Source organism: Vulpes lagopus, chromosome X (genome assembly GCF_018345385.1).
Source record: "Vulpes lagopus strain Blue_001 chromosome X, ASM1834538v1, whole genome shotgun sequence".
Classification (NCBI taxonomy): domain Eukaryota; kingdom Metazoa; phylum Chordata; class Mammalia; order Carnivora; family Canidae; genus Vulpes; species Vulpes lagopus.
In genome coordinates this window covers 48743402-48771266 of record NC_054848.1, presented here as the reverse complement: position 1 = coordinate 48771266, position 27865 = coordinate 48743402, and the positions used below count along the sequence as shown (strand labels likewise).

The window sequence follows — 27865 nt, the reverse complement described above, 5'->3', positions numbered from 1 at the left end:
TCAAGGCAGACTGAGAAGATCCTCCTGGACAAACTACTGTAACTCCTTAACCTGCCTGGAATCTAATACAAGGAGAAGCCAGGAGACAGAGTTTCAGAAATTCTGGTTTCCTCGAAATGATCCAGTGCAGTAAGATGAAATTCTTGTATTTCAGACTCTGGTTCTAGTAAGTTTAAGATGCTTGGTTTCAATATGATGTATGATTCAGGATCACTTGGGCTGCTTTTTTAAGAAGTCTGTGGTGATTTTGAGCAGCAGGTCTGTGGACCACACATTGAATGACTAGTCTAATGGATCGGAGACATCTGGGTAATGCCAAAAGATCCTAGAATAACTTGACAGTAACTATTATTTCCAGTATTTTGGACATTCAGGGTAATGTTTATCATGTTGGGAGATGCTCTGGGTGGGAGACTTCTCTAGCCAACAGAATCATGGTTGGTTGGTGGTCCAGAAACATGTCTTTTCCATGATCTGTCCAATCCTTGACCTATTTGGCTGCATTTTCTCTAAAGGACTTAATTCTTCAACAAGACCAGACTCTTAACATCATGAACTTTGGGGCAGTAGCTAGGTCTCACTTTACTAACTCCTGGGCCTGTTAGGTTGAGCTAGTGGCTGAAGTTTCATGTCAGAAGAGTCCATTGCTAAGGTCCAGACCAAGGAAGTAACTCCCCTTCTTTCATATATGTTTGGTCACTATTATAGCTAAGATCACATGCAGCTTCTTTGGAAGAGGTACAGAAAGGTGTAGCCTTTTGTTATTAGTCTATAATGAATGAGGAAAATGTCCTTCATACCTTAGGAAGCTCATCTAGGATTCCCAAACTTTTAGGTTCTGGCTTATGACCAAAGTACATACTGGCCTTTGGTTCAGGTGATACATTTTGCTGACCTGAACCTCATCTAGGCCCACCTTTCTAAATCAAGCCAGTCCAGCTAGGTTTTGTGTCTGTCAGGTGTTACTGAAACCAACCATAGATATTTTATTTTAAAAAAAGATATTTTATTTTATTAAAGTGAAAAATGGATGGTACGATGGGACATTGAAGGAAGCCAATGTCCAAATCACATGAACCAAGTAGGGAAAAAATGATCATGTCATGAAAAGATGATATTTGCATACTTCCTTTCAGTACATTTAGAGCCATAATCACTTAAATTCATTAATTATTCTGCTCAGAAACGAAATTATTTAGTTATGGGTGATAGCAACACCCAGATTAAAGCTGAACTCAACTTGATGGGATGAGCACTGGGTGTTATTCTATATGTTGGCAAAGTGAACACCAATAAAAAATAAATTAAAAAAAAAGCCGAAATCAGCCAGGTGTGAACTATTAAGTCATCAGGGAAAAAAACCAATTGGAATTTAAAAAATATTCATAGTGGTGTTTTTCTTACTGGGAATCTTTTCTCTTCTCCTTGATGACCATCAAGCACCTGTGCACATCTTCAGCAAAAACCAGCAGCCCACCCCACAAACCACCTGGCCATAAATCCTATCAACAACAGACTGTTCTATAGGCCACCTGGTACATATTTTGTAAATAATTTTCTTAGCCCCATAGTATGTTCTGAGACCTGACAGAGATGCTAATTCTGTTGTTGTGATCTGCCTCAGAACTTGCCTTATTTTTTTTTTTTTTTTTTTTTTTTTTTTTTTTTTTTAGAACTTGCCTTATTTTAAGGCTTAGACTGTAGAGGCTAAAAACAGTGCTGTTCATTATGAATTAAGCAGATTGTTTAGATCTATTCACAAGTGTACCCTCTGGTTGTTTGGAGAATAACACTCTGGTTGACAACTTGAATAAATCCATATTGCCTTATTTTCTTTTTATCCTACTTAGAAATTAGTGAAAGAGGCAAAGGGAGAAAGGATACAATCTAGTCATCAGGTGAGGGATTAATGAACAGGCAAGTCAAGATCACACAACTAAGAAGGGGCAGCCTAGTTCCAGTGTTCCTGTACTTAACCATGGATATGACTTTGGGTAAATCAGAGGCACAGAAGTAGGAGTATATCTGCCTGCAAGAGAATCCGTTGGCCAGAGTGGAAGGTCCTTGCCAGGGTCAAGATAAGGGCTGGATCCATAGGCGGGGCTTTGCAAGACTGACAGGAGAGAGTTGTTGAGGCTTCTTGAGTGTGGATAGTTTCACAAGCAAAGAAGTTCTGAGAAATGCATCATTAAGGAGTAGCTTAGTCGGTAGCAGGAAGGCCAATTGGGATGCAACTTAGGTGATAAGGGCTGGACCTAGGATGGGAGGTTGGATATAAAAGGTCATATCTGAGAGACATCTGGAAGGAAAAATCAGCAAGCCAAGAAGAGGTATCAGAAATGGGAAAATTTAGGAAGGAGGGGAATGGGGGTATATGATGAGTTTTACATATGTTTTATTGGAGGTGATAGCACACCATCCAGTGAAATGAAGAGCAGGAAGTTCGAAATATGAAAGTGGAGGTAAGAGAGCTGATGTCATGAGGAAAATGATTTTTCTGACTTTTGATTGGGGTATTCAAGAGCTAAAGTGGTTTTTCAGCTTTCCCAGCCAGTCTGACTAGCCTGTCACCAGTAATGCCTGAATGAGTTATATTCAGGAAGGGGCTAGTTAGCTCCAAGTTCTCATTTTCCTAAGAGCAGTAAAAGCATCCTATCAAGCACACAGGAGGGTAAGAAAAAATATGCTGTAATAATGAAATATCTGTCCTTTGAGAAGCTGAAATGCTAGCCTCAATAGAAAGCTAGAAGTGGAAGCAAATTAAGAGGTTGTCTGTCTGGTTCAAGTCTGTAACTTGACTAATAAAGAAACCGAGACAGGTAAAGGACTTGCCCAAGATCATTCAATGAGCAGAGCTTCTTCCAATAGCCAGTCTTTGCTGCACATCATGGTGCCTCCTAGCTGTTGTTGGAATAGCCCAGGTCACACTTTTCCAGAAGTGGGGGAGATTATTGTCCTTGAACACTTTAAGCAATATAGCCAGAATCTGTTTATAAGACTGCATTAAAAAGGCTATTCAGGAGAGAGAATAAAATCCCATCCTATTTTAGATGTGCTTAAAAGGAACAAAGGAAAGGATTTTGCTCTTGTCCATGCCTAGCTGTTGAGGGAGGGGACCTTCTGAGAGGATGGGGCAGGTACCAATGGAGAAAACCGTTTAGAGGCAAAAAAATGCCTCAAGTACCTTCTTATCCTCCTGTGAGACTTCTCAGAAGGAAGGTCCAATTCAGCTACCTTCATGGCAATTGACACATTTGCTATTCTGCCCAACATATGTTTATTTTTTAATGTTTTCTGCTACTCCTTGCCATTAAAACTCTAATATTTCTGGTAGTCACCTAGGCTAATTAAATAACTATTTAGGGGTGGTACTGTTCAGCTAGAGGGCAAAAGCAAAAAATGGAAGACAAGTGCTATGTCTCTGGATAACCTGGGATCCCAGGTTTTTTTTCTATGTTTGCAAGGCCTGGCATTATGCATACTCCTTACATGACCCAAAGTATCCTTTCTCAGACTTACCAACCACTGACGAAGACTTTGAGGATCGTCAGGGAGCCCAACTTACAGGGTAACATGGGAATCTCTGGGAATAATGAGGCACCGAGAGAGTCAAGGGTGAAACCTAGACTATGAAGGTCCTCCAGGGCAGTGATTCACCAAGTGTGTCTTTGAACCAGCAGCATAGGCATCACCTGGAAACTTCTACTTAAGACCAATGAATTGGGGCACCTGGGAGGGTCAGTCAGTTAAACATCTGCCTTCAGCTCAGGTCATGATCCTGATCCCAGAGTGCTGCGATTGAGCCTCATATTTGGCTTCCTGCTCAGTGCGGAGCCTGCTTCTTCCTCTCCCTCTGCCACTACCCCCAGCTCATGCTTTGCTGTCTCTCTCTCTCTCTCTCTCTCAAATAAATAAATAAATAACAATCTTTCTTTTTTAAAAGGCCAACTGAATCAGAAACTCAAACTTGGAGGTCTAGTAATATGTGTTTTAACAAGTCTTCCAGAGGTTGAGAACTACTACTCAAGATCATTCACAGGATGTGCTGATATGCCTGGAAAGAGAAACCAGCTGGGAGCCTTCTCTCTCTGCCTTCTTGTGGGTGATTGGCAAAAGCAAAGCTATGCAGTAAGGCCTACTAAAGATTCAAATCTGCTCTACCACCTGTAACTGAATGACTGTGAGCTACTTGGTTAATGCCACAGGTTATCTTCAGTTAAAAAATAGGGTTATTAATGTTTACCTTGGAGAGTTAGAGATTGAGATCACAAAGTCCCTTGCCCAGTGCTTAATACATGTTTCTTAAAGATTTTTATTTATTTATTCATGAGATACACACACACAGAGGCAGAGACACAGGCAGAGGGAGAAGCAGGCTCCACACAGGGAGCCCAATGGGGGACTCGATCCAGGGGCTCCAGGATCACGCCCTGTGCTGAAGGCAGGCACTAAACCGCTGGGCCACCCAGGGATCCCCCTAACATATGTTTTCAACAAATATGTTTCTTCCTCCCTCCTTCCTTTTCTTCCTCCCTGTTTTACTTTTTTTTGTCACTTCTTCCCTGCCTTTTTTCCTTCCACCTAAAAGGGCCCCCAGCCTACTCCAAGTTAGCTGTAGACACATGCCACATTGTTGACAAGAGACCAGGCTTAGAAGTCAATCTCTTAGAGGTCAGTGCCTCTAGGGTGTGGTGGTCATATTTCCAGGGTAAAAATCAGGAAACATGGGTCTGATAACAGATGTATCTACTTGTAGTATCGATGGGATAGAATGTTTGAAATTAGGATTATCCTGGGAAACCTAGACAAAAATAAATAGGATATCATCTTTTAAGAAATATATTATGACTCTTCCCCCTCCCCATCTTCTTATTCATGTCCAAAGTGTCTTTGGTGTACGGGTGCAGAACACTGTGTGTCCCACTCACTGGCAAGTCTGAGCAAGAGCCAACCTATATTTGGTGCTATACCTGAAATGTCCTGGGGATTAGGAATTATTCTGTTAGAAGTCATACCAGCACTTTCCTAAGGCCAGGAGCTATTGGGGTACCTAGTACCATTTCTTGGCTTTATATTGGGCTTGTAGGATGAAGGGTGGGAATAATTGGGAAATTAAGGCTTTTGCTTAGGGGAGGAGTATAAACTAGTTTAAGATATAAAGAATTTAACCCCTGATATAGCCACTCTCAAATGGCCTTTTCTTGGCTTTCTTCTTTTTATAGCTCTGTACCATTCAATAATATCAGCTCCAGCTACCTAAAACTCTTGTCCTTCACCTTTGCAAGATTACACTCCGTGGTGTCCTACTTATGTACCGAAAGCTTCATTTTGGGTTGTTTCTCTGGCTTCTCTTCTCTTCCTGACCTCTCATTGTTGTTGTTTCCCTAGGTTTTGGGTCTTCTTTCTTAGCACTTTGTTCCAGGGCAAACTTCCTTTATTTCCACAATTTCTGGGCCATTGATTCCAAAACCTATACAACTATCTCTCCTGACATATCTTGAACTTCAAATATGCCTTCATGTCCTTCTGGCCCCCTATATTCAACACATTGAAGAGAAAATTTGTCACCTCTTTTTACCCTCCCAAATGAGCATTAATCATCCCTCATGCTTTAATCATCACACTTTGACTTGAAACACCTCCTCCACCCCTAAATCAACTTTGATTTCTTCCTTTTCCTCAAATTAAATTTTAGAGCCTTCAAACAGAACTCCTGCCTACCTTTCAAGCTTTCCTTCCCACTCCCCAAGCCCCTCTTCCCAGCCCTTTCCAGACTCTATTACCTCTTTGCTATCAAATTCCCTGTAGTCCTTACCTTTGAGAACTTTTGTAGTCTCACTCCTCATTTCTCTGCCTCAAATGCCTCTATCTGTTACAATCCTACCCATTCTTTAAGATCTATCTTCAATGTCCCACACAATCATTCTAGAGCCCAATAGGCACATATATTACTCCCTTCCTCTGAAGCCTTGTACTAGGCCAACATACACTAAGTGCTGCAGTAGGCACTGCATATCTAGTGCTCAGTTTACCCTCTCCACAACCCTGAGGCAGGTATTATCCCCATTTTGTCTATAAAGAAACTGAAGCCCGGGGTTGTATAGCTTGAAACTATTGTCCTTGGCTTTTGTGATATTGCACTTCTCGGTATCCTGATTACATGCTGAAAGTTCCTTTTTGGTTTGTTTCTCTGGCTCTTCCTTTCCTCACCTCCCATTGTCATTGTTACTTTCTAAGGTTGAAAAGCCAAGAATTGAAGCTAGTTTTGCTTGTCTTAACCATATTTGCATATTGCTTGAAAGACATTCACTGTTGGTTCTTGAAGGGTCTTTGATCTTCAGTTAAGGACTGTGTCTGAATCACAGTAAGAAGACCCCTGTATATAGATAGTGGGGGTCACTGAATGAATGTTGGATGGAAAATGGATGAGCAAAGTGCATATTTATTTTAAAAATCATAACAAATTAAGTCAATCCTGTACAAAAAAAGGGAGATTTGAAACCAATTTCAAACCCAGATTTAATTCACTGGTAAAACAATCCAGAGGATGGGTGAGTAGTATCCCCTTATTCCTGCTTCTGTTTGTGATTGAAGAGCACAGGAGCCCCATACAACTCCTTCTCTCGTGGATTAGCCCTTCTTTCATGTCTGCACACATATCCATCAAGTCTAGGTTTAGTATATTAAAATGGAAACAGGTAGGTATGTAGAATTATCCATGTTTAACAGGTAAAGAAACTGATCTGGGATGCCTGGGTGGCTCAGCAGTTTGGCACCTGCCTTCGGCCCAGGGCATGATCCTGGAGACCCGGGATTGAGTCCCACATCGGGCTCCCTGCATGGAGCCTGCTTCTCTCTCTCTGCCTGTGTCTCTGCCTCTCTCTCTCTGTATCTCTCATGAATAAATAAATAAAATCTTTAAAAAAATAAAGAAACTGACCCAATGGCACCATAGTTTATAAGAGCAGATACTCTAAAGCCATACTGTAGCTTCATTTGAATTATATCTTTAATACTTATTTTCTATGTAAATTTGGGAAAATTATTTAATCTCTCTGAGCTTCAGTATCCTTGTCTATAAGATAGGAATAATAATATTATTTCCTCAAAGGGCTTCTGTGAGGGTTTAATGGATTAATGTGTGTAAAGTGCTTGGAATAGTGCCTGACATAGAGCAATACTCTATATTGGCTAATATCATCATCATTATCATTACACCTTTAGCAAGTAGCAGAGGAAGGTCTTAAATCCAAGTGTTCTTTTCTACCTTCTCTATCTATGATGTTACTTTGGGGGAATAGTGGTCCAGGAAGCTGGCCATCGGATGACTATAGGCAAGTTACTCCTGCTATATCATACCTGATCTATAGAATGAAGGCTTATGGGTGATGGTCTTTGAAATGCTGTCCAATTCTTACTATCTTTGATTCTATGTAGGCCCTGACAATAGGTTTACAATTGGTTTATGGCCACTGGATCCTAGATTGGCCTTGTCTAGTGTATAGCTGGGTTCTGTGATCTGAGGGCCCAGGCAGGTCAGCTGGACTAAATGGGGACACGAGTGAGCCAACTGCTCTTGGGAAAAGCTGAACATAAAATTGCTAAAAAGATGACTGTACTGTAGAAAGAGCACAGACAGTGAAATCAGCCAGACCTGGGCCTAGAGTACCTCAGACAGCATCACAGGTAGCATCATGAGCAGAGGGTTGGTAATTGATATTAAAATATGCTTGACCTTTGGTAAAAAGTCAAGGATATAGATTTAAGCCATAAGCCTTCATGGTGTTGTGAGTTGGGGCTGTATATTCTTTTTTTTAAGATTTTATTTATTTATTCATGAGAGACACAGGCAGAGGGAGAAGCAGGCTCCATGCAGGGAGCCCGACGTGGGACTCAATCCCGGGTCTCCAGGATCATGCCCTGGGCTGAAGGCAGCGCTAAACCACTGAGCAACCCAGGCTGCATGGGGCTGTATATTCTTATTGAACTCTAACAACACCAGCTGGAACATGTCTTTGTCAGGAGAGGGAGATTTTCTTTATGGAGATTTATTTTATTGAGACCAGTAACCAGCAATTCTCCACTGAGGCCAGAACAAGAAGAAATTGACTTTTAGTGCAATTGGAAGAAAGCAATTTCAACATAAAAAAAAAAATCTCATAGACAGGGCCACTGGTGGGCTAAAGGTGGCTGTCCATATCTCCTTCTCTGTAGTTCTTTATGAATAGGAGTCATCTGCTTTGTAATATTAGGGATGGAGTTCTATGAATTCAGTATAGCTAATGAGTAGACATTGGTAGTATCATGGGTGTTAGAGCATATGCAGTCAGAAGGCCAGGCTCCATAATTTTTTATTTGTATGACTGGACAAAGGATAGGTCACCTCTCTGAGCCTCAGTTCCCTTATCTTTAAAATGTGGGTAATAGGGCAGCCTGGGTGGCTCAGTGGTTTAGCACTGCCTTCAGCCCAGGGTGTGATCCTAGAGACCTGGGATCGAGTCCCATGTCTGGCTCCCTGCATGGAGCCTGCTTCTCCTTCTGCCTGTGTCTCTGCCTCCCTCTCTCTCTCTCTCTCTCTCTCTCTCTCTCTCTCTCTGTCTCTCTGTCTCTCATGAATAAATAAATAAAATTTTTGAAAAATATATGGGTAATAGTGAGATGTAGTCATTCAGTAAGGATTAAGTGATACAGTAGATGTGAATATATTTTTGTAAATAGTGAAGCATGAGGTCATTGAAAGGGGTGTTATAAAAGCCCTGTTGGAAATCTTGTTTGCATCCATGCTGTGGAGCTCCCAGTATGCCTTACCTGACCAACAGAATGACTTAACTAAGTCAAATTTAGTATGGGGTGTATTTTCCTATGTATGTAATGTGTTATGTGTTAATTTCATGATCATAGGGTTATTCTTCAGTTGGTATATTGAAAGGCAGACCTATGTGAGAGGATGCATGTTACATATTCTGTCTCTGTTGTCCTCGAACTGTTGCCTTTGGTCTTGTGGAGCTAGAGTTACCTTGGGGAATCAGTCCTTCATCAAAGCAGACTGATGGAAAAGTTGACTTCTAGACAACATATTCAGAAATTTAGTTCTAAGGGAGAAGTTCTTAAATCTTTTGCCTTGACAGGCCATATGTACTCTGTTCTGGGATCTGTTTCTCTAAATGCTAGGAAGATTGATGGCCTATATAGGCTGGAACCAATTGGGGAAAAAGGAAAACGAACAACACAGGGGTCAGGATGGCACCCAGAAAGAGACAGACTATTCCCCCACCCTTATCCTCATCACTATGCTTAGGCGAATGTTATGAGTGTGTGTGTGTGTGTGTGTGTGTGTGTGTGTGTGTGTGACATGGCACTGGGATAGATGTCTTCCTGTTGTTGTGTGTAGCCCAGTCCTGCTGGTCACAAAGTTTAATGACCAGGGTTAAGGTCTTTGCACAGCCCCTGCCTTGCTGGGTGATCCTGAGCTCACCCTTTAACTTCCTTATGGCTCAGTTATGCCATCTATCAAATGCAGGATTCAACCTAGACTCCATATGTATCTCACAGGGTGGTGGTAAAAAAAATCACTGAGTGAATCTGTGCCAAGGTTGAGTAAGGCATCACAGAAAGCCATATTCTTTCATACCCATGACTTCTCTAGATGGCATAATGTGTGGGTGAGAAAAAGAGTCTGCAGTACTGGAGTCCATTGTGTGTGAGGAATGCCATGGTCTGTAACCCTTTGGGGGTGGGGTACAGTGGTGTTAAATAATGTAACACCAATTCTCAATTGGTCATTTCCAACGAGGAGGAGAAAAAGAGGAGGAACACAGAGAATTTAGAGCAAATATTTTTGAGCTTCACTTTAGCTTTTGATTTCAACCTCTTCATCCATTCCAGACCTATGACTGCCTTGAAGCACCAAGGGAAGATGCACTGGAACCTTATTTCTTCTCTGGGGAAGGAGCTTATGAGTAGGAATAAAAGCATGAGGCCTGTGTAGTCCATATTCACATTCTGGGTTATCCCACCCACTGGCTAATGGAAAGTTGACAAGTATTGTTTGTCTTGTGGTCCAGTGGAGCTTGTGCTCCCAGTGCCATCTCCCTCTCCCCAGCCCTTCACCACTAGTATGTCAGCTTTTCCATAAATAGTAGAGTTGTGTGGGTGGGGTAAAGGGCAAGTAAGGTAGCCAGCTGTGTGGACTGAACACATTCTCATTTTGTCTCCTAAGCTGATCACTGGAGATTCCATCGTTAGTGCTGAGGCAGTATGGGATCACGTCACCATGGCCAACCGGGAGTTGGCATTTAAAGCTGGCGACGTCATCAAAGTCTTGGATGCTTCCAACAAGGATTGGTGGTGGGGCCAGATCGACGATGAGGAGGGATGGTTTCCTGCCAGCTTTGTGAGGGTGAGTGTCAGCCTTCACTCTCCTCTCCTGTCTCCTTGGCTACCTGCCCATGGCTTTCCCCTCACCAGCCTCTGTTTTTCTGCTCATTTCTCTTCCGGTGGCTCGTCTCACATTCCCCCTACCTTTTTTTGTTTTTGTTTTTTACCCAGGACTTAGGCCTTCTTTAATCTTTTCCCTTCTAATTTTGAGTCTTTTCTTTTCTTTTTTTTCCCCCTTATTTAATTTAACAATCCCCATATTCTGCCTCCTGACTCTGACGTGTTGTGACTTTGTACAAATCAGTTCCCTTTGGTCTGGATGGTTTTTGAAGACTCTTTTAACTCTATATTGCTTTGAACTTACTTTTCTTATCTCTTTTCTTTTATTACTTTCCTTGTCTCCCCTTTTTTGTTCTTTCTTTTTATAGATCCCTCTCTTTCCTTCCCCTCCTTACTCCTCTGTCTGCTTTGCCTTCTTTCTCTTATTAGGGAAGTATGAACACCCCTGTGTGTTGTCTTCAGATGTTAATGTATGAGTGTAGGCTCCCTACCCTCTAGGGGCTACAGTTTACTGACTGCAGATCTTACTTTGAGTCAGGTAACTGGGATCTAAAATGTGTTGAGGGTTGGGAAGCGGGCAGCTTGATGCTTGTAAGACCTTGGCCCTTTTGACATTGCACCATGAAGAACCTAGCCCCTAATAGAAGGGGCGCTTGAGAAAGGGTTCCTTAGCAATTTCTGCTCCCTCTGGGTCACCAATTGGCAGGATGCTATGATGTAAGAGCACTGGCCTGGTGTCCCAACTGTTGGCCTTCCTTAGAGTTATAAGCTAGAATCTGTTCTTTAGTATTTCTGAGCTGTGATTTTTTCCCCCCATCCACAAAATGGTATTGATAATTCTTTCATGCCAGTGGATATCACAGTGAATGAAATAATTCACATGGTGACAACTTTGGCAGTACAAGTACCAAAGCTATATCAGGATGTTTTATGATCATCTTTACTATAGCCTATCATCTTTTGTTAGTTTATTCTGTAAGATATCTGATGTCCAACAAAAGATCAGATTGGTTTGGGCTCTTGGAAGATGAAAGCCCACAAGACTTCAGTGATGACATTGTGACATAATTGAAGGAGCAGGTTATTCCCGGAATTAGACAACACAAAATGCAATTTCAGCTTTACTACCTCCCAACTCCATTGCTTTTGGCAAAATTTTTCAATTTCCTGAACTTTGATTTCATCATCTGAAAAATAAGGATAACAGAATTTTTATGATGATTAAATGAGATCACACAAAGGAGTAAAGTGATTAGCACAGTTCTTGCCACACAGTGAGTACTTGGCAAATGATAACTTGTTTTATCACCATCATTATCCTCCTCATGGTCACTGTCACCAGCGTATTAGCCCCAAAAGATCTTAATGGTTAAAAGAGACTTCCTTCCTTGGAGGGCTGTAAACCCAGAAAACACTGTTATCTGGTTGGAATGATTTAGATGAAGACAGTATTCAGAAGCAGAGAAGTAAACAAAATGATTTCTAATCCTCTGGTCCTGAGAATCTCCAAATGAAATATCCAATCCTTTTTCTTCTATCTATATGACATCTTCCATCAGAGTCTTCAAATTCTAAATTTTAGATAGTTAACATACAGCACAATATTGATTTTAGGACTAGAATTCAGTGACTTATAACTTATATACAACACCCAGGGCTCATCACAATAAGTGCCTTCTTCAATATTCATCACTCATCTAGACCATCTCTCACACACCTCCTCCCCATCAACCTTCAGTTTGTTCTCTATCATAAAGAGACTCTTATGGTTTGTTTCCCTCTCATCTTTTTGTTTGTTTGTTTTTCCCCTTCTCATATGGCCATATGTTTTGTTTTTTAAGTTCCACATATGAGTGAAATCATAATGGTATTTGTCTTTCTCTGACTGATTTATTTCACATAGCATGATACCCTCTAGCCCTATCCACATCATTGCAAATGGCAAGATTTCACTTTTTGTAGCTGAGTAGTATTCTGTTTACACACACACACACACACACACACGCGCGCGCGCGCGCACACACATACACACACCACATCCTCTTTATCCATTCATAATTTGATGGACATTTGAGCTCTCTCCATAGTTTAGCTGTTGTTGATAATGCTGCTATAAACATCAGGGTGCATGTATCCCTTTCAATCAATGATTTTGTATCCTTTTGGTTACTATCTACCAGTGCACTTATTGAATTATAGGGTAGTTCCTCTATTTTTGAGGACCTCCTTACTGTTTTCCAGAATGGCTGTACCAGTTTGCATTCCTATCAACAATGCAAGAGGTTTCCTCTTTCTCTACATCCTTCCCAACACCTGTGATTTCCTGTATTGTTAATTTTAGTCATTCTGACAGGTGTGAGATGATATCATATTGTAGTTTTGATTTGTATTTCTCTGATAATCAGTGATATTGAGCATCTTTTCATGTGTCTGTTTGCCATCTGTATGTCTTTGGGAAAATGTCCATTCCTGTCTTCTGATCATTTTAATTGGATTATTTGTTGTTTGGGTGTTCAATTGTATAAGTTCTTTATATATTTTGTATACTAACCCTTTATCAGATATGTCATTTGAAAATATCTCCTTCCAACCCTACAAGTTGCCTTTTAGTTTTGTTGATTGTTTCCTTTGCTATGCAGAAGCCTTTTATTTTGATGAAGTCCTGATAGTTTATTTTTACTTTTGTAGGAAACCCAGATTCTTTCTTCAGTTATGCTATTAAATGTGCAACTTGAGCAGTTTCTTGTACATCTTTGAAACTCCGTTTTCTTCCTTGTAAACTGGGGATAATTGAGTCTTGTGAAAATCCTTTGTGACCTGTGGTATGTTGGTTTCCTATAATTAGGAATTTTGATACCATTTTGGCTGCTTTACAAGAAATTGCTAGTTGTGTCTTCTAGACAGTCAAATATCTGCCTCTCCTGTTGTTCAGACTTTTATTCTGTGTGTGTGTGTGCGTGTGTGTGCGTGTGTGCGTTCATGTGTGTTCTCAGATTTTCTTCCTTCTGAACTTGGGATAACGCTTCACAAGAACATTGCAGGAGTTGATGTACCTTACTAGCAGTTGGTTAGGTTATGTAAATTACAGCTTGCTAAACATTGGTCCCCATATCTAGCTGTTGACATCTCCAGCTGCTATTCTGGGCTGATTTCCTCCCTGGGAGCTGAAAGCAGACTGCTGGCATATGAAAGTACTAGATGTAGCAGATCCCACCCCTGTGGTAGTCATCCTTTTATAAGCTGTGCCCTAATCTCACATCATTCAGGCTTTTTTATTTTGTCACTGTGTAAAATGCAGCTTTGTTTCTAACTCTGAGCCATGGCCTGGGGAGGACTTATTGCCCACTGAGGGCAGGATAAGTACAGGACACGTGAAGTCTGTGTGATAAAGCATGGTTTTGGTCAGAAAGTAAAGAGCCCATTCAGATGCCATCAGCATGTATTTTCCTTGTTTCCTCAAATTCTAGATTTATCTGGTTTCTGGGCAGACTTGAAGCAGAAGATGAAAGGATGAGCTAATCAGGTCATTATTGTCATTCCTTGCAATTGTACAGATCAGATGTCACAGAAATAAAACTCCTGTTATAGGGAAGCTCACTGTTTCAGAGTATTACTTGGATTTTAATTATGTAGAGTCTCTTGGCTACATTTTGGGAAGGATTTTCACTTGTATGAAAGCCTACACTCATAGTAGATTTACAGCTGAAAAGACTTATCTTGGTCAGCAGTGGCCAACTTAAATGTTTATAAGGTCTAGGCCACTAATTTATTTGAGTAAAGCAATTTGAGACTAGGGTATGTCTGGTTCTGCATCCAGTTGGAAAATCTATGCAATCTAAAGTGAACAAAAGTAATTTGGATGGTCCTTATTGGTGAGGTAGGGTGTAAGAAGAAGGAAAGTCTAGTAGCTTGATATCTTCCAGTTTTTTTTCAAGAAAATCCAGAAATTGGATCTTATGTAAAAATCTCCATATTTTTTAAATGTTGACCAGTGATTCACTTTTTTTAAAGAAACACTCTGAGGGACAAATGAAACATATCTGTAGTCTAAATTGTCTCTCCAAGTCCCAGCTTGTGACCAGTGATCAGCCCAAACTCTTCATTGTATAAATTTTGAGGAGACATAAATCCAGAGAATGGAAGTGACTTGCTTACTTATGTAGAGAATTAGTGACAAAGGTGGCACTTGAACCTAGACCTGAATCTTAAGATGGTTAAAATCTTTGTCTAATAAGTACAATGTCTGGGCTTCCTCTCATGTAATTTCTATCATTTTTCCCCATGGATGGACCATAATTTCCTGTTTCTTTGTATGCCTTGTAATTTTTTTGTTGTTGAAACTGAGCATTTTAAACATTAGAGTGTGGTAACCCTAGGAATCAGATTCTTCATCTTCCCCAGGGTTTGCTATTGTTGGTTGTTGAGGGCTGTCATTGTCTTTTCACTTAATGTCCCATTCCAGGCTAATGGCAGCAGTGTTTTGCTTTCTCGTGATTAGTTCATTTATGCCAGCCCTTATTTGTCCACTCCAGCTTCAAATGAATATAGGACTTCAGCTTGAACCATCTATGTAGACAGTCTTATTTGTGGCCCTAGAGGTGAATCATTATAGGATCTGTGAGTTGAGGTTAACATTAGCAGGAAGGACCTTTCTCCCTAGATTATAGAGATATATCTTTTCCATAGTAGAATTTCAAATGGCATTATTTTTTTTAATTTTATTTACTTATGATAGTCATACAGAGAGAGAGAGAGGCAGAGACATAGGCAGAGGGAGAAGCAGGCTCCATGCACCGGGAGCCCGATGTGGGATTTGATCCCGGGTCTCGAGGATCGCGCCCTGGACCAAAGGCAGGCGCCAAACCGCTGCGCCACCCAGGGATCCCTTCAAATGGCATTATTAATACATATAATGCATATAAATGCATTCACATAATCCATTTTAATGGCATCTCACTATGTACATGTTTTGGATGAGATCATCAGTGTATCCTTTGACTAATTGGAAAGGGTTTTTTTTTTTTTTTTTTAATATGGAGCCATCTTCAGCTCAGAGAAAACCTTAAATCTTGTTGTTGTTGCCTGACCCAGGTGATTTCCAAATTTAAGTCTCTCTTAGAATCACCCAGATTTATTTTTTTTTATTTTTTTTTTAAGATTTTATTTATTTATTCATGAGAGATACACAGAGAGAGGCAGGGACATAGGCAGAGGGAGAAGCAGGCTCCACGCAGAGAACCTGACGTGGGATTCAATCCCAGGACTCTGGGATCATGACCTGAGCCAAAGGCAGATGCTCAACCACTGAGCCACCCAGGTAACCCAGAATCACCCAGATTTAAAGCAAACTTTAAGATAATATGATGTATACTATAGCCATCAGGCAGGATTTATAACCTAATCACCTGGAACTTCTGAGAACTGGCCAGCAGTTGTTAGGAAAACCTGAACTACTTTTCTACTTCCTTGTTTAAAGCTGATAACCCTTATACTGTAGTCTAAGCTAATTTCTTGAAATATGTTGCTTTTTGTAGTAGGCAAATGCTATTATTTAAGAGTTGGCACCAGTAGAAGACACTTTGTATTGTTCTCTTGGTGGTGGATCTTTCCTTCTGAGGCCCAGTTGTTGATCCATAAAATGAATCAGCGATTTGATTGGCTACCTGAGTTGAAGGCTGTGATCTGGGACCTGCGGCTTGTTTTTTCTCTCTGTAGCCAATCCCCTAGGTTCATTTGAAGATTACCTTGGGCCTCCCTAGTAAAATGTCTAATCTGCCTTAGTGGTCTTCATCACCTGAGGAAAGAAAGACCATGATTGATTGAGTGCTCTTTGGGAAGTATGAAATTTTGGAAAATAATGATAATTGTATATATAATTTTCTTTTTCAACAGTATAGATAACATTATGAGTCAGAGTAAACCTCTTTTTCTCCTCATGGCTTCTCATTGCTAGTACTATTAATATCTCCTTGCCAGTACTTACTAAGCACCAAACAAAAGTGACTATCTAGCACTTAGCACAGCTGCCTTCTTCAGCCAGGTAGACAAGGGCTAAAGCTATCTGGTATCTTGAAAGGACTCTTTCCAGGTATTCTGCCCTGGTTATTGGAGGATCACCAGAGAAACCATACTTAGGAACCCATGGGTTTCTCTTCTTGTTTTAAGAAGTGAGTCTTCTTGAAGAACCTTGATTTGGGATGCCTTAGTGTTGAATGAAAAAATTGATGTTTTCTGTTCTGAGAATGGATTTAATTCCTCAAGTTAACACAGGGTACTAATTTCTGGAGGACATGAAGGCTGAATGCAAATCTCTAGGATATCAGTCATGAGACAAAGGGTTCTGGGGGCTCAGTCCTTATGTGGACTATTCCTATTAGAGATCCAGCCGTGAGAGTCTGACATCTATATAGGTGCCATATCCTTTTAGAGACATGTAGGTACCATTGCCATTCAGAGTATCTGGATAAAGCAATGTATATGAGAGCTTTAAGCAAGAAGGCTGGACTGATCAATTGAACGTGTCAGTCCTTAAGGGACATAACCATCTTCCCCTTTTCTTGACTAAGACTGGTACTCAGACCCAGGGAAACTTGAGTTACAGGCTGACTTTTGCTAAGTCTTTTGTCTTAGAGGAGCCAAGAGGGTAGGTAGATGATGCTAAGAGGACAAGAGAGGGAAATGAATAGGGAGCTTTAGGCAGAAAATATGCTAGCCTTTTGAGGTTGAATGGTTCTTCTCTATTGGAAATATGTCACGTAGGCATAACAAAGATCAGTTTGTATTGTGTTGAGTAGGGGGCATTCTCTGTAGAGGAATAGGGAATGGTGGAGTTCCTGGGGATGGAGAGAGAAAACATTAGACAGATTATCGTGCAGAAAGAGCACAGTGAAAGTAGCAGGAACATTGGGCTGAGAAGTCAGAGACCTGATTTGAAGGGCTAGCTCTGCTGCCAATTCTCTGGGGAATGTCAGGCAGGGACCTTTCCTTTCCTGGGCCTCAGTGTCTCAACTGACAATTCAAAGGGTTGGACCAGGTGGTTTCTAAAGGCCCTATCTGCACCAGTCTGAAGTTCTTTCATGATTCTAGAATCAGGATTACCTGCGTTTACCATTCTGCATCCACTGAGAACAGTACATTCAAATTGATTTGATGGAACTGCCCAGTGGAGCAGGAAGGATTTGGCTCAACACTACAGTTGTTGAGTAGAGGGTAGGGACCATTGACACATTAATAGGTAACAACTTATCGCCAGGTGATGAGGTTGTTTCTGTGAGGTACTAACCACTTGGTACTTCATGGGAAGATGCCACAGGGTGGCATGATGAAACAATTCAGCCCATAAATGGCCTTCCTGTACTTTGAGCAGCCAGACCCTAAGTTAAAAGACAGTTTCTCTTGATTTCTGCCAAAGTTACCACATCCACTAAGTAGGAAACTTCCAGAGGTGTAAATATCTAGGTTCCAAGCTCACCTCCTTATATATGCCTCTCCTACTGTCTCTCTGAAGCCAGGATGCTCTTTATTAGGAATCATAGACTTTCCTTTTATAATTACAGCTTTGTTTTAGGATACAGACCCCTTGAGAGAAAATAAGTGAGTATTAACTTTAGCCTATTAACCTATTAAGTCTGAAGTATATATAAATGATTGATATCAAACCTTTGCCTGAGAATGATTGGGAGGGGAGAAGGGACCATGAGAGAAGCAAGGAAAGGAAGTAAGCAAAGAAAAAAAGAAAAAAGGTAGATATAAATAAAAAGGTTCACAGAGACACCATGGGAAGGGAGGGGTGTAAGCATATACACTTCCCCAGCACCTCCATTTCGATGGGGCTAGCTCACCCTCCACAGGGACTGGCTCCTAAGGCTCTGTGCCCCTTAGGAAGTACTTGAAATTCTAGAAGACTGGCTTGAGAGAGTACTGACTTTACATCTTATATCCAGTGCTTGTGAGTGGTGTGATCTTCAGCATAGTTCTTCATAGCTTTGAACCTTTAATTTTTCTCACCTGTAAGATGGGGATATTGAGCCCTGCTTTTTCTCAAATATCAGACCCTGACATTTGAAAAGCATGCTACAGGTTGATATAGTCTTTCCCAACATGGCCTTGATTTACCCTCTCTCATATACAGAATTCTAAGTTTAGCAGAATAGGGCAGATGGGTGCAAACTCTGGTTACAGCTGAATACTAGAGCACAGAGATCTAGTATTAGAGACCCAAGCTACTTAGAATAGGACCTGGAACCTGGGCTTCTTGGGGCTCACAATCCAATGCCTTTGCCGTTCCCCAGGACCACTGTGGGGCTCAAAAGATCTACTTGGTGTGAAATGAGGTTAGCAATCCTGAGGTCTGTGCCCCCACAAGAGATTATACTTCTTCCCTTGAAACAGAAGCTTGAAAGTTTGGTTGGCTTTCTTGAGAGGGAGAGACCACAAAGAAGGCAAAGGATCAGGTCAGTGCAGAAGACAGCCACCCAGGAAAGGAGTGCCACTGGTACTGTCAGGGCCATGAAATCATGATGGTTTGGCCCTGGCAGTTCTCTTTTGGTTCCTTCTTGTCCTGAAGTTCTAGTTCCGAGATGTCAGGGTTATTAGCTCTCTTATAATGGCATGTTTCTCTCCTAGTTTGGGGCCAAAAGTACCCCTGGCTAAACCATACAAAATCCGGGCTTGTCAGTAACATTGCCTAGGCTGCTGGTCTCCAGGCCTCTTTATGACTCTACAAGGGCCAGCCTCTACCTTTCCTGATCCCCTGAGAGAGATCTGGACACACCTTAGATAGACCTCAGCTATGAAATCTCCAAGTCTACCAAGTTCAGCTTTATATCTACTTTCTTATCTTCCCTTCCCACCCTTGGGCCCTTGGTCTTAATCACTCCCCAGTCATTGAGATAACTAGTTTCCCAGGTCACTGCATCCAGTCAAGTGATATACTTTCCTATGTGAATACCAAAATTGGGTGTGGACTGAGTTGGCACAGCAGTATGCCAGAACAAAGGGTCAGCACTAAATCTCTGTCAATCTCAAAGATCTAGAATTTTAATCCCTGGACAGCACTTACTGGTTTAAATTGGGGCATCTCCTGAGAATTCTTGAATTTCCTAACTGACCCCAGAACACACAATAGTCATAAGATGCCATTCCAAGGAGTTATATCATAAAGAGACACCTTAGCAAACAATATTCTTCCCTTTGGCCTTTATTACTTTTCCAAAAGCTTTAGTTCTAGCCTATACTTGCTCCATTTCTCTTTCTTTAAAAAATGATTGATTGATTGATTGATTTCAGAAAGTGAGAGAGACTCTCAAGCAGATACCATGCTGAGCACAGAGCCTTATTGGGGCTTGATCTCATGACCCTGAGATCAGGACCTAAGCTGAAATCAAGAGTCAGATGCTTACCAACTGAGATACCTGACCATCCCTTCTCTTTTTTGACTGGGGCAGATTAGAGACTATTGCTTGCCTGTCCCCAGCCTGCATCCCCAAATACAACCTTGCACCTCTGGAACAGAAATAACTAGAGCTCACAGGTCAATCCACTCAGCTTAATTTCTGTTTCCTCACAGAAAACATTATACTGCACATTAGGCTGTTTTTGGATGAGGTATGATGGAATTAAGAGGGAGACTGGGAGTAGGGTTTTCTATAACAGCATATCTAAAGTGGTACCAGGCCTAGGTACTTCCCCCTTGATCCTTCTTATAGTACTACAGAAGGCAAAACAGAAGTCTCCTTCAAGTGCAGATGATTTCTTGAGAGGTAGAAGGAAGGCCTCTCCTACAGCATAAATGGCCAGTTCTCTGTTTCACTTTTGATTTTCTCCCTTTCTGCTGAGAAAATATGCAGCTATACAAGGAAAAATCTATTTGGGGTGATTGGGGCTCAGAGTTCTTTGTTAAAAAGTAGTTAAAGATAACATTTGGGAGATCTAACTTTCCTGACTCTACTTCCTTTCCACCACTAGCACTTCACAATCACCCACCTTACCACCCATCCACTGACCCCTATCCAGCAGCAGAAGATGTAGAAGGTGAATCTGCCCCTTAACAGATAACACATAACAGATTACTAAACAAAATTACTGCACCAGCTTTTTTTTTGTCTTGTTAAGTACAAGATAGAAACTAAACAGATAACAGGGACAGGGGTAAGTAATGGGAGAGCAGAGCCCAAGGGAGAAAGGAGGGAAGGAATGGGAGGAGGAGAGGAAGAGGGGAGTTCTCTCCTCTGGAAGGACTTTCATCACTCACCATTTTTATCATCACTGCCAATTGCTTAGAGAGCCCCTTCTTATATGTACACTCTCCGTGGCTTTAGCATGCTCAATTAAAAGAAGTATTTCTTCAACCTGGAATCCCATACTGTTATTACTTTTACTAGCTAAACAGATGTCTTAATGGAGAAGCCTGTTTTGTTATGATAGTTCCTTTCATTACCTAGTGGCTTTCTTTAAACTTTTATGGATCACTTGACCTGTCCTATCTCATGAAAGCCTCTGGTCACCAGCATTTCTCATCCCCATTGCAGAAAGAGGATGAGAGAACTGAGGCCTCAAAATGGGATATAGTTTACCTAAGGTTATATAGCAAATTAGAATTGCGGAGCATAACCAAATCTCTAATTTAGCCCTTCTGGTTGTTTAGCTCAGTGTTGTTTCTTTGACTTCCACTAGGTTGCTTACTAGGAGTTTTTGCTGTTTGGATATGCTTAGAAACAGGCTTTAAAAAATAGGATGAATATTACTATAATCTCACTTGTGCTAATAATATGTCTTGTGGACCTTTTATTTGCCTCCATGGATTATCATACAGAGGCTTCAGCATTGATATTATCAGTATGTTGTTTGTATTCATGCTCTAGGTATCTTCCCTGTGATTGCCCATGGGCCCTGCTTAATGAAAGAAATTCTGGCTGAAGTTTGTGTTTTACTGGACTTGAATTGGATTCAGCCAAAAGATCCGTGAACAGTGGTTGTTGACTTATACAGCCAGGACATTTTAGGGCTTAGGTAGATTTTAAAATTCATCTATTGTGGTTCCATACAAATTTTAGGATTCTTTGTTATAGCTCTGTGAAAAATGCTGGTGGTATTTTAATAGGGATTACATTAAATATGTAGATTGCTTTGAGTAATAGAGACATTTTAACAATATTCCTTCGTCTAATCCATGAGCATAAAATGTCTTTCCATTTTTTTGGTGTGTCCTCTTCAATTTTTCCATTAGTGTTTTATAGCTTTCACAGTACAGGCCTTTCACCTCTTTGGTTGGGTTTATTCCTAGGTATCTTATAGTTGTTAGTGCAATTGTGAATAGGATGTATTCCTTGAATTCTCTTCCTGCTGCTTCATTATTGGTGTATAGAAATGCAGTGGATTTCTGTACATTGATTTTGTATCCTACTAATTTACTAACTTCATGTATTAGTTTTAGCAATTTTTTGGTGGAATGTTTTGAGTTTTCTATATAGAATATCATGTCATCTGCAAATAGTGAAAGTTTCATTTCTTCCTTACTGATTTGGATGCATTTTATTTCTTTTTGTTGCCTCATTGCTGTGGTTAGGACTTCTAGTATTATGTTAAATAACAGTGGAGGAAGTGGACATCCCTGTCTTATTCCTGACTATAGAGGAAAAGTTCTCAGTTTTCCCCCATTGGGGATGATATTAGCTGTGGACTTCTCATATATGGCCTTTATTATATTGAGATATGTTCCCTCTAGCCCTACTTTGCTGACGAATTTTATCATGAATGAATGTTGTACTTTGTTAAATGCTTTTTCCGCATCTATTGAAATGATCATATGGTTCTTATTCTTTCTTTTATTAATGTGCTGTATAACATTGATTTGTGAATACTGAACCACCCTTGCAACCCAGGAATAAACCTACTTGATCATGCTGAATGATTTTTAAGAATACATTGTTGGATTCAAATTGTTGTATCTTATTGAGAATTTCTGAATCCTAACAATCCAAAAATTTGTGTGGAACTACAAGACTCTGAATAGTCAAAGCTACCTTGAAAAAGCAAAGCAAAGCTGGAGGTACACAATTCCAGACTTTAAGTTGTATTGTAAAGCTGTAGTGATCAAAATTTTGGTAATGACACAGAACCAGGCACAGACCCATACAGTCAAAGATGAACCACTAATTGCAGGTGGCTCATGGCATTGCCCCCGATGGCGATAAGTGTACATTTCAGTTGATGATTTGAAAGGCCTTCAGGTTTTAGGGGTGTTTCCCTTCAAGAATGGAATTAGAGACCAGTGGATGGGAAGAAACTCCCTTAAAGACACTCTCACCTGAATAAAGGACTTTCCACTAATGAAATTGCACTGTTGATCCCATCTCATGGGGAAAGGCAATCTGTGGGCAGCCAGGCTTGAACATTAGTTTGCTAAGATTTGTGTTCATTGCCCCTCTTCTTTCTCCACATACCAAGGAAGTATAGATGAGAAGAGAAGCACTATCAGCTGGTTTGAAAATTCACCTTCAAAGTGATTCACATCCTGCCTTTCTTGGCAGAAGTCAGACTTATTAATATACCTAGATTCCAATACTGGCTTTTCTACTAACTTGCTGTGTGAAACTGGGCTAATTGCTCATCCTCTCTGTTGTTGTTGTTGTTGTTGCTGTTGTTGTTGTTTTTAATCTCAAATAAGATGTAACTAGAATAGATAGCATCTGAGAGTGAGAAGAGTCTTAGAAAACATCGAGTCCAATTTCTGACTTTATAGATGATGAAGGTAAGTTTTCAAGGAGGAGAAGCGACTTAACCTCTGATTCCAGAAATCTTTGGACTCTAAATTCTAAGCAACTCATGCAATAGTGTGGAAAGCCAACATTAGACTCACAGAGACAACCTGGCCCAGCAGGTTCAGATTCTTCCTCAGATGTGCCTGCCAATAATGAAGATGGAGCCTGAACAAAGCCTTCAGAAGCCCGTTCATTTCCCTTGAACACGTCTCTGCTGTCAGGCCGTGCAGGGTGAGGAGGAAAGATAATGCAGTTGCATCCAATTCTCTCCCCAGCTGATAAAGAAGACACTGGTGACAGGGATCAGCAGCCAATGTGGCATGTGGATGGGTAGAAAGAGTTTCCATCTTCCTAAGACAGACAGCTCTGGTACTACTGAGTGGTGAGCTGCATTCAATTCTGGGTTATTTAATAGAGGCAGCAGGTAAGTGTGGGAGAGGGAAGTGTGGGTGAGAGAGGAACAAATAGGAGAGAGCACCCCACCATCAGGAATCTAGGGTTCACCTGACCTAGCAAATTGTGGCTCGAATAGGATGTTCCCGTGTCCTCCAACTCCTATGTACAGAGAAATATCTTAATAAATACTTTTGGAGTCAAACTGGAAAAAAAAGTTTGGTAATGACAAAAATAGATAAATAGATGAATAGAACAGAATAGAAAACCCAGAAATGAGCCCACAACTATATGGTCAATTTTTGACAAAACAGGAAAGTATATCCAATGGGAAAGACAGTCTCTTCAATAAATGGTGCTGGGAAAACTGGGCAGCAACATGCAAAGAAAGAAACTTGACCACGTTCTTACACCATACACAAAAATAAATTCAAAATGGGTTAAAGACCTAAATGTGAGACATGAAACCGTAAAGTCCTGGGGGAGAATACAGGCAGGAACCTCTTTGACATAGCCTGGAGTAACTTCTTTCTACATATGTCTCCTGAGAGAAGGGAAACAAAAGTAAAAATAACCCATTGGGATTTCATCAAAATAAAAAGCTTCTGTGCAGTGAAGGAAGCAATCAATAAAACTAAAAGGCAACCTATAGAACAGGAGATACTGTAAGTGACCTATTCTTAATTAATTAATTAATTTTTAATTTAAATCCTAGTTAGTTGACATACAGTTCAATATTGGTTTCAGGAGTAGATTCAGTGATTCATCATTTATATATAACACCCAGTGCTCCTCATAACAAGTGCCCTCCTTAATACATATTAACCATGTATCCCATCCCTGACCTACCTCCCTCCATCAACCCTCAGTTGGCTTTTTATACTTAATAGTCTTTCATGATTTGTTTCCCTTTCTCTTTTTCACCCCTTCATAAATTCATCCATTTCGTTTCTTAAATTTCATTTATGAGTGAAATCATATGGTATTTGTCTTTCTCTGATTGACATATTTTGCTTAGCATAATACATTCTAGCCCCATCCATGTTGTAACAAATGGCAAGATTTCATTCTTTGTGATGGATAATATTCCAGTGTGCATGTGTGTGTGTGTGTGTGTGTGTGTGTGTATCTTCTTTATCCATTCATTCATCAGTTGATGGACATTTGGACTCTTTCCATAGTTTGGCTATTGTTGATAATGCTGCTGTAAACATCAGGGTGCATGTACCCCTTTGAATGTGTATTCTTGAATCCTTTGGATAAATACCTAATAGTTGAAACTGTTGGATCAGAGGGTAGTTCTATTTTTTAGCTTTTTGAGGGACCAACACACTGTTCTCCAGAGTGGCTGCATCAGTTTGCATTCGATCAACAGTTCAAGAGGGTTCTCCTTTCTCCACATCCTCCCCAACACCTATTGTCTCTTGTATTATTGATTTTAGCCACTCTGATAGGTATGATGGTAATATCTCATTGTAATTTTGATTTCTGTTTCCACGATTATCAATAATGTTGAACATCATCTCATGTATCTGTTGGCCATCTGGATGTTTTCTTTGGAAAAATGTCTAATTATGTCTTCTGACCATTTCTTAACTAGATTATGCAAATGACATATCTGACAAAGGGTTAGTATCTAAAATCTGTAAAGAACTTATAAAACTTAACACCCAAAACAACTTTATCCTATCCCTCAATATCTGCTTCCTGCTACTCCAACATGTATATAGCTAGACAGAGGCCATTTGACCAGTAAAAGCTTCTGTTTCTCTTATTCAGTCACTTGTATGAGGACATGGGCTATAGGGAAGCCTGAATAGGCTGATACTGCCAGGCTTACAAAACTAATAGAAATGGTGTTGCAACTAACGAGTCTGCTGAATATGCAATTGAACCACGTACTGCTACTCTGGCTCCTACCAACAGTCATAACGTTACTGGGGCTATATATCAGAGAGGGTGGGTCTATGTACTTCTATATTTGGATAGCTTAACTAGAAGTCTTCTTTTTCTTTTAGCCCATACAAAATGCAAATAAAGGAGATGCAGAATGAACTTTTAAAGTTCCTGGCAGTCAATTATTATGTATATATCTCTACATGAAAATATTCGTTTTCTGCCACCTCCCTCCAAGAACACAATATCCTATACGTAATATTGTGAAGTAAATCCTGGGTAATTTGATAAAATTTGACCCAACTATTATTTTTGTGACTATTTGACTAATATAAACCTAAATTTTATCAAGGTCTCCAAAGCAGGTGATAGACCCATGCAAACAACTAAAAGGAGAAGACTTACGTGTAATATGGAGCATAATTTGTTTCAGAGACATTTAGTAGTTTTTTTTTTGTAACAATTATGCATTATAGATTGGAATAGATATTTGAATATATACATATGAAATATGTATACCATTGAAAGTATTTGAAACACGGGTGTTTGCTTAATTTGACTTGAAATATTTTTTCAACATTTAAAAAATTATTTATTTTTGACAATAAAATTATATGTATTTAAGGTGTACAATATGATGTCTTGGTATATGTATACACTGTGAAATTATTATCACAAACTAACATATCCATCACTTCCCATAGCTAACTATTGTTTTTACTTTTTATGATGAGAGCACTTGAGTTCTAATTCTCTCCACATTTCAAGTATACAATATATTATTATTACCTATACCCAAAATGCTACATGCTAGATCTCCAGAATTTATTTATCTTATAACTAAAAGTTAGTATTCTTAGATCAATATCTTCCCTTTTCCCTGATAACCATCATTCTACTTCCTAGTACTATGAGTTTGAGTTTGACTTTTTTTTAGATACCATATGTAAGTAAGATCAAGTAATATATTTATCTTTCTGTATCTGGCTTATTTCACTTAGCTCAATACCTTATAGGTTCAACCATGTTGTTGCAAATGACTGTTCACTTTTTTAAAAAGATTGAGTAATATTTCATTATTAATATACATACTATAATATATTTCATTATATATATATATACATATATATATATATTTTATGTTGTTTCCCTATCCTGACTACTATGAATAAAGCTTTAGTGAACATGGGAATATAGAATTCTATTTGAAATAGTGATTTTATATACTTTGGATATGTACTGAGAAGTAGAATTGCTGGATCATATAATAGTTCTACTTTTAATTTTTTTTGAGGTACCTCCAAACTGTTTTCCATAATGACTGTACCAATTTACATTCCTACCCATAGTTCACAAGGGTTCACTTTTCTCCACATTCTTACTGATTTGTTATCTTTTGACTGTTTGATTAGCTATACCCTACATGGATAAGGTAATATCTCATTATTGTTTTGATTTCCATTGTCATTAGAAAAGAAAAGATATTTAATATGATTTCAATCTTCTTAAATCGGTTAAGACTTGTTTTATGGCCTGACAACACATGGTATATCCTGGAGGGTGTTCCACAAGCACTTAAGGAGAATGTGTATTCTGTTGCTGTTGGATGGAATCTTCTGTGTATGTCCATTAGATACATCTGGTCTAAAGTGTAGTTTAGGTCCAGTGTTTCCCTATTGATTTTTTGTTGGATGATCTGTAAATTGCTGAAAGTGGGATATTGAAGTCCCCTACTATTAATGTATTACTATTTCTCCCTTCAGATCTGTTAATATTTGCTTTATATATTTAGGTGCCTTGGGTGCACATGTATTTACTGTTATTATTCCTCTTTATGTATTTACTTCCTTATGATTATATGACTATCTTTTTTATCTCTTATAGTTTTTGACTACTAAACTTTTTTTTTCTGATATAAGTATAGCTACTCCTACTCTCTTTTGGTTTCCATTTTCATGGAATATCTTTTTCCATTAACTTTACTTTAAGCCTGTACATATCCTTTTGTTCTTTTACTTTTTAAATTCAAGTATAATTAACAGTGTTATATTAGTTTCAGGTGTACAATATAATTCAAAAATTCTGTATATTTATTAGTGTTCATCAAGATAAGTGTATTCTTGAGGTGCCTGGGTGGCTCAGTTGGTTAAGCCTCCAACTCTTGATTGCAGCTCAGGTCATGAACTCAGGGTCCTGAGAGCAATCCCTCTCTCCCTCTCCTCCTTCCCCACCTCTGTTCTCAACACCTGCATGTGTGTGTACATGCTCTCTCTCTAAAAAAAAGGTAAGTATATTCTTAAGCCCTGTTATCTATCTCATAGATAACATATCCACCTCTCCTCTAGCAATCAGCAATTTATTCTGTGTATTTAAGAGCC

The 27865-nt window shown here is 39.7% G+C and overlaps 1 protein-coding gene across 12 annotated transcripts in view; it reads left to right on the top strand.

The window, feature by feature from the left end:
* Positions 1-27865, top strand: part of ARHGEF9 (Cdc42 guanine nucleotide exchange factor 9) — a 206497-nt gene that overhangs the window by 62087 nt on the left and 116545 nt on the right. For 9 of the 12 annotated variants that reach the window (XM_041741718.1, XM_041741724.1, XM_041741722.1 and 6 more), the window contains one exon: positions 10220-10399. The exons of the other annotated variants lie outside the window; for them this stretch is intronic. In XM_041741718.1, coding sequence (XP_041597652.1) covers positions 10220-10399 — 180 coding nt within the window. The remainder of the gene's footprint in view (positions 1-10219; positions 10400-27865) is intronic. 12 annotated transcript variants of the gene reach the window in all.